The 6032-nt window shown below is 34.3% G+C and overlaps 1 protein-coding gene across 1 annotated transcript; it reads left to right on the top strand.

Annotated features, from left to right (window-relative positions):
- The first annotated feature begins 2577 nt into the window (after positions 1 to 2577).
- cabp5b (calcium binding protein 5b) lies at positions 2578 to 5443 on the top strand. Its single transcript, XM_052132738.1, has 6 exons — positions 2578 to 2595; positions 2781 to 2811; positions 3296 to 3439; positions 3546 to 3655; positions 4130 to 4277; positions 5315 to 5443. Exons 1-6 carry the CDS (start codon positions 2578 to 2580, stop codon positions 5341 to 5343), a joined length of 480 nt encoding a protein of 159 aa, XP_051988698.1. The 3' UTR covers positions 5344 to 5443.
- The last annotated feature ends 589 nt before the right edge of the window (positions 5444 to 6032 follow it).

Here is a 6032-nt window from a genome sequence, read left to right as displayed (position 1 = left end):
ACACACAAAATATACTGTAACAAATATTTGAGGGGACACCAGAACATTGTGATCAGAAATGACAACATAACAAAGTGACGTCATCAATCTCCATAGTAACAGTGAGTTCCAGTCTTCACATTCATTTCATTATTTTATCTTTTGCATTTCGCAACTCTATTGTCCATGTTTTCAAGCAGTTTCAAAAATGTTCAGAGGCAGCCACAATTACGTCATTCTTAGAGAAAAACATATCCAAATCCCCTCTAAATATAGATCCATCTGCTCTGTGTCAATATACAGTATACCACTCCATTCCATCATACAATCATTACATTTTCTCTATTCTACTGTTATTAATCCTCTTTTCTGATCAGACCAGTTCAACAACCTGTCTCTCTCCTCTTTCAAATGGGCTGTAGTGACCTCAGCAGATAGCACTAGTTATGGTAGCAAGCAGAGAGAGCTCTGGGATTACTGGGGAGCTTCTTACGCAAACATATTTCAGGATTCAAGAAATGCTGAGCATTAACATTTTACATAACATACTTGCTGATTATATCTGCATGTATGTATCACAGAAATATACAGACAAACTTACAAACAGGGTTAATGGTACTGTGTTATAAAAGTCCTTACATAAACGTTCCACTCTGCCATGCAACACATATGTGGATATATGATAAACTGACAGTGGTAGAAATAATTTCTGATTTTTATTTGCTGCACAGATGAGTGTCCTCAGTGTCCACATCACAGCTACTGGCTACATCACAGGTGTTTGTGTATTTCAGGCTTCTTTTATAAAGCACTTTAATACATTGTATTAGTATTAAATATCTGGTAACACTTTACAATCAAATCACTTCTGAAGACATAGATTTAACCACTGGAGTCATATGGATTACTTTTATGCTGCCTTTGTGTCCTTTTTTGAAGCTTCAAAGTTCTTGCCACCATTCACCTGCATTGAATGGACCAACAGAGTTTAAATATGTCTCTTGAGTGGTGGTGGTGTAGTGGGCTAAAGTGCATAACTGTTAATCAGAAGGTCGCTGGTTCGATCCCCACAGCCACCACCATTGTGTCCTTGAGCAAGGCACTTAACTCCAGGTTACTCCGGGGGAATTGTCCCTGTAATAAGTGCACTGTAAGTCGCTTTGGATAAAAGTGTCTGCCAAAAAGCATAAATGTAAATATAAATATTCTTCTAAAAATCTTAATTTGTGTTCAGCAGAAGAAAGAAAGTCACAAACATCTGGAATGGCATGAGGGTGAGTAAATTCTGGGAGAATTTATATTTTTGGGTGAACTATCTCTTTAACATATACCGTCCAACTATATTGTTAAATGTAACTAAATATCTTGAAACATCATAATTAAAATTCATTATTATTAAATAATACAGACATTTCTTTAATGTTTTAAACACATGTAAAATGCACATTAGAGAAAAATCAGGAGGGGGAAAAATATCAACGAAATTGCAACCAAAATGTTTTTGATGCATGTCAGTCGTTTGCAGTAATGTAAACGTGCTTGTCTTTTTCTGCTTAAGAAGCTGGATTTGATCTCTCTCTCTATTTCTCTCTCTCTGCCTGTCTGTCAGTCATTCACTCATTCACTCACTCCTTTACGTGATCCCTCCCTCTCTGTATTGTTTGCTCATTCAGGAACTGTTGACTGACAGGGAAGAAGGGTTATTTGTGCGCTTTGTCTAAGTGAAGAACGAAGGGGCGAGAGTTGGCTGACAAAAGCAACAGAAACTGAACAAAACTGCGGACGACTGCCCTTCCTACCTCTCCTTCTGTGACCAGAGGAGCTAAGAGAACAGGTGAGTGATGGGTTTGTGTTTGGAAATTTAGGAATGATGCTCTTTATTGCAATTTATGTGATGGGGTTCAAACTTTTGGTTTGTTTTCAGGAGGGAAAACAGTATTCATGAATAAGTTTATATAGATGTTTCATCAAAATTCTGTTGAAAGAACAATATTTTTAAGCAACTAGAAGTCTATTTCAGTATTATTGCACATTACATACATATTAATTGTATTATTAATAGAAATAATTCTGAAGTATTTATTAATTATTACAAACCTGTTTAATTAAAAAATAATATTTCTGTTTTCTGCAAGAAATGTTTTAGAAGATTATGTTAGATTATCAAACCAACAAAATAATGTTATTAAAAATGAGTGTTATATTCAACAGTTGCAGAGTAAATTGACATAATATTAACATATTAATATCACATTACAAATTATGATAAATATTTGAATATTTTTAATGACACACAGAAAACACAAAGAAGAGGTTGTCAGATATGAGTCTGGGGCCGGCATGCATTTTCCTAAGAGGAGCTAAAAACATTGTAAGTCTCTCTTTTTATTTATCCATTTGTTTAAAATGTTCATGTACTCCAGAGTTTCAAGAGGACACAAGTCTCATGATCATTGTTAGACAGATGTTTCTGTACTGTATCCTTTAATTTCAAATTCTAGCAGGTGCTTCTGATCTGAAGTACATAATTGCTGCACTAATGAGGATCTAGTTCAAAAATTTTAAATCTGTTAAAGCCCATGTGAATGTTCTCTGATTATGGTGTTGGATCTGCTGGTGGGATTAATGAATATCTGCAGGAAACAGAATGATAACTGTCTGGGAGAATTATTTCAAAATTATTCCTAAGACACTGACATCAACAACAGCTTGTTGCTTACATAAAACCTTACATAAAAGGTCTGCTTAATTTAGCCGAATCCAAAAATGTTGGTGAATATGTAACCGTGATTGTTTTACAGGAGCGGCCGCTGGCTGATGAGGAGATAGAGGGTAAAACATTCATTTTACTGCCTTTATTTAGCTGTGTTCCCCACATCTGAAATGTAAAGTTATTTAGAGCTGAACTTAAAACCAGAGATTTAAGATTATATCAAGAGGTTTTAAAAAAAACAAAACCTCAATGCCCAGCTTTGTTAATGTTAACTGATTATTTGTTGGAAATACTCACAGCTGCTTATCTGAGCTGTTTTGACTCATTGACTCATTCACACTACCAGATTGACCTTACAAAATAAGATGAAAGGTGCAAATGATATGTAAAATCCAGAAAGCATGACATTTTGGCAAGGCATTTTGCTCTGGCAGAGCATGGCAAATGCAAACGGAAGTCATTTGGATAAAAGCATCTGCCAACTAAATAAGTGTAATGTACATGTAACAATGTATCAATATACTGTATATCAATGTGACAATGTCATTCATCCAGAACAATTCATATGTGCTAATGTGTCTGTTTGCATACTGTGTGTTGCAGAGCTGCGGGAGGCGTTTTCTGAATTTGATAAGGATAAGGATGGTCTGATCAGCTGTAAAGATCTAGGCAACCTGATGCGGACAATGGGTTACATGCCCACTGAGATGGAATTGATTGAACTTAGCCAAAACATCAACATGAACCGTAAGACAATGTCATCTCCCGCTGTCATATTCTCTTAATCCATGGATGTTACATCTGTTTATTTAGCATGCATTGATAGTTTCTCTCTCTCTTGTCTCTTGTTCAGTTGGAGGACGAGTAGATTTTCAGGATTTTGTTGACCTCATGGCTCCAAAGCTTTTGGCAGAAACTGCTGGAATGATTGGACTCAAGGAGCTGAAGGAAGCATTTAGAGAGGTAAAGAATCGTTTTTTCTGAATGCTGAATTTTTCCTAACCTAATTTTTTTTCTATTTTTGTGTCTTTTAATTTTCCTAACGTACAGTGGGGTCCTGAGATCACATATTATACTACAAATTATAAAACAAAGAAACATTTTGACACAAAATGATATATATATATGTCTATTTCAAGGTCGCTCCTTCCTACAATGGAATCACACATTCTCAAATCATGCTGGGATAACATGGATCATCATGTTTTGAACAAACCTGAGTTCATGCCAGCTAAAGCATCTACCCTCATCAAAGCAAAAGAGGGACATACTAAATACAAATGATCTCAGACTATTGGACATTTATAACAACAACAAAAAAAAGTCATTTTTTATGATATATTTTATTTCCACCATTTCTAAAAGTAGGCCTCCAGTCTGATGTTTGTTTTGTCTATTAAATGAGTGTTATCTTCATCTTTTTATGTATGTCTGTAGTTTGATATGGATGGAGACGGCTCTATCACCATTGAAGAACTGAGACATGCAATGCAAAAGTTGTTGGGTGAAAGTACAAACAGGAAGGAAATAGAAGCCGTTGTCCGAGAAGCCGACAAAAATGGAGACGGAACCGTTGATTTTGAAGGTAAAAAAAGAAACAATCAGGCTTTCTTTTTATACTCACACAGATATAAGTGTCATGTTCATTTCAACGGAGGAGACATGTGCCCCCAGAAGAGTGACCATTCTGAGATAAACGTGCCATGAGTACATGCTCTCATGTGTCTCACGGGAACACTTCCATGACACTTGACCAATCTGTTGATCACACGTGCAGTCTGAAAGTTTGCTTACTGATCCCTTATAAGAACTAGATCTTTGTTCTTATATTTGAACATGCAGATTATGATGTCACATTCAATGTGTTTCTAATATGTGCACACTACAAACATTGACACATAGCAAAAAGAATATCTATAATATATTTATTAATAAATAATATATCTATTATATATACATATATATATATATATATATATATATATATATAGACTTAATATAAAAATATTAAAAACTGATGCTTACCAATTAGGAATGAGAACCAATGTTATCAATAATGTATTTTAGGTGTCTGTTGTCACTGTTGCTAAGTAACATATAAATGCTATTATGGTCTCCATATGCTTTTGGATACTTTACGTCTCACTTGTGTTAATTACATTTAATTGGATAAAATGTCACAGTCATCAGCAAACAAATGATTTCAGTGAAACAGATTTCACTTTTCTAAGCCGTTATTACAATAATGAACTAGTCCCAAGTAATTTCCTGAAAGAGAATCCTCAGGTGTAGTTTATCACATTACCAAGGACATGCCCCATGGTTACATGGTCCATAGTCTGATAACCAGAAATCATCCAAATGTAAATTTCTTAATTATGTTTAAATTGTCAAATTTGAAATCTAACAAACTTGTTTTTTTTTGTGTGTGAAATGGTTTGGTTGCAAATACAAATGTTTCTTTCTTTTTCTTTTTTTTTTTTAAATTAACTCCACTTAGTTTAATATTTTATGATAATAATGCAAATATATTTGTACCTTTTTAAGTATTATTTCACTGTAGACATTTGCATTTTTGTCACTCACTCTCTATGGTCTTTTATTTTCATTTCTATCCCGCAGAGTTTGTCAAAATGATGTCTAAAAATTGAGAGCACACCTCAGAAGTTGAAGGTGTACAGCAAAGAAGAAAACATAAATGCCAGCATCAGACTATTGATAAACTCTAAAATAACAGATGTATATGGAAACAGTATTTTATACCACTTTGTATATTATTGCTTTTATTGGAGTGCCACTTTGTTTTGATTTATAGTTACATGACCTCAAGTCCTGTCTCCTCTTGTAAACTATGATGATGTCATATCAGTATTATGTAACAATATTTTATACAATGGTCTATTAGAATACTTGATTCTGATTGGCTGGAATGCATGCATTAAATCCATTAAATGCACAGTAAGTTTCAGTCTGTTTTAATCACCTTTCTGTATGACATCTATTTTACAAATTGGATTGTGTCTTTTATTGGACATGCAACTTGCAACTTTTGTTATAAAACTGAATGAAAAACAACCTATGAATGTTTCTGAGAATTATTATCTTGTTACGTAAAAAAATGTATGTCATGCTTTGCCAATGATATTTCAGTAATTTGATCATATAGGCTTTAGGTAAGCTCATCAGTGAAAATCGAAACATCACCAGTGGACTGCGAGTTAATCCTCTCTCTCTTCCAGTTTATTTACTCAGATTGTAGAGCATCAGTGTGTGTGTATGTCAATGTCATCTACACACACACACACACACACACACACACACACACACACACATATTATGA

Source organism: Xyrauchen texanus, chromosome 8, assembly GCF_025860055.1.
Source record: "Xyrauchen texanus isolate HMW12.3.18 chromosome 8, RBS_HiC_50CHRs, whole genome shotgun sequence".
Lineage (NCBI taxonomy): Eukaryota > Metazoa > Chordata > Actinopteri > Cypriniformes > Catostomidae > Xyrauchen > Xyrauchen texanus.
This window is presented reverse-complemented; position numbering and strand designations above follow the sequence as displayed.

Bases quoted from the DNA above. Each gene is read 5' to 3' on its own strand.
- cabp5b (XM_052132738.1), top strand. The intron at 2,812-3,295 runs GTAAAACATTCA...TGTGTGTTGCAG, and splicing joins GGCTGATGAGGAGATAGAGG to AGCTGCGGGAGGCGTTTTCT. The intron at 3,656-4,129 runs GTAAAGAATCGT...GTATGTCTGTAG, and splicing joins TGAAGGAAGCATTTAGAGAG to TTTGATATGGATGGAGACGG.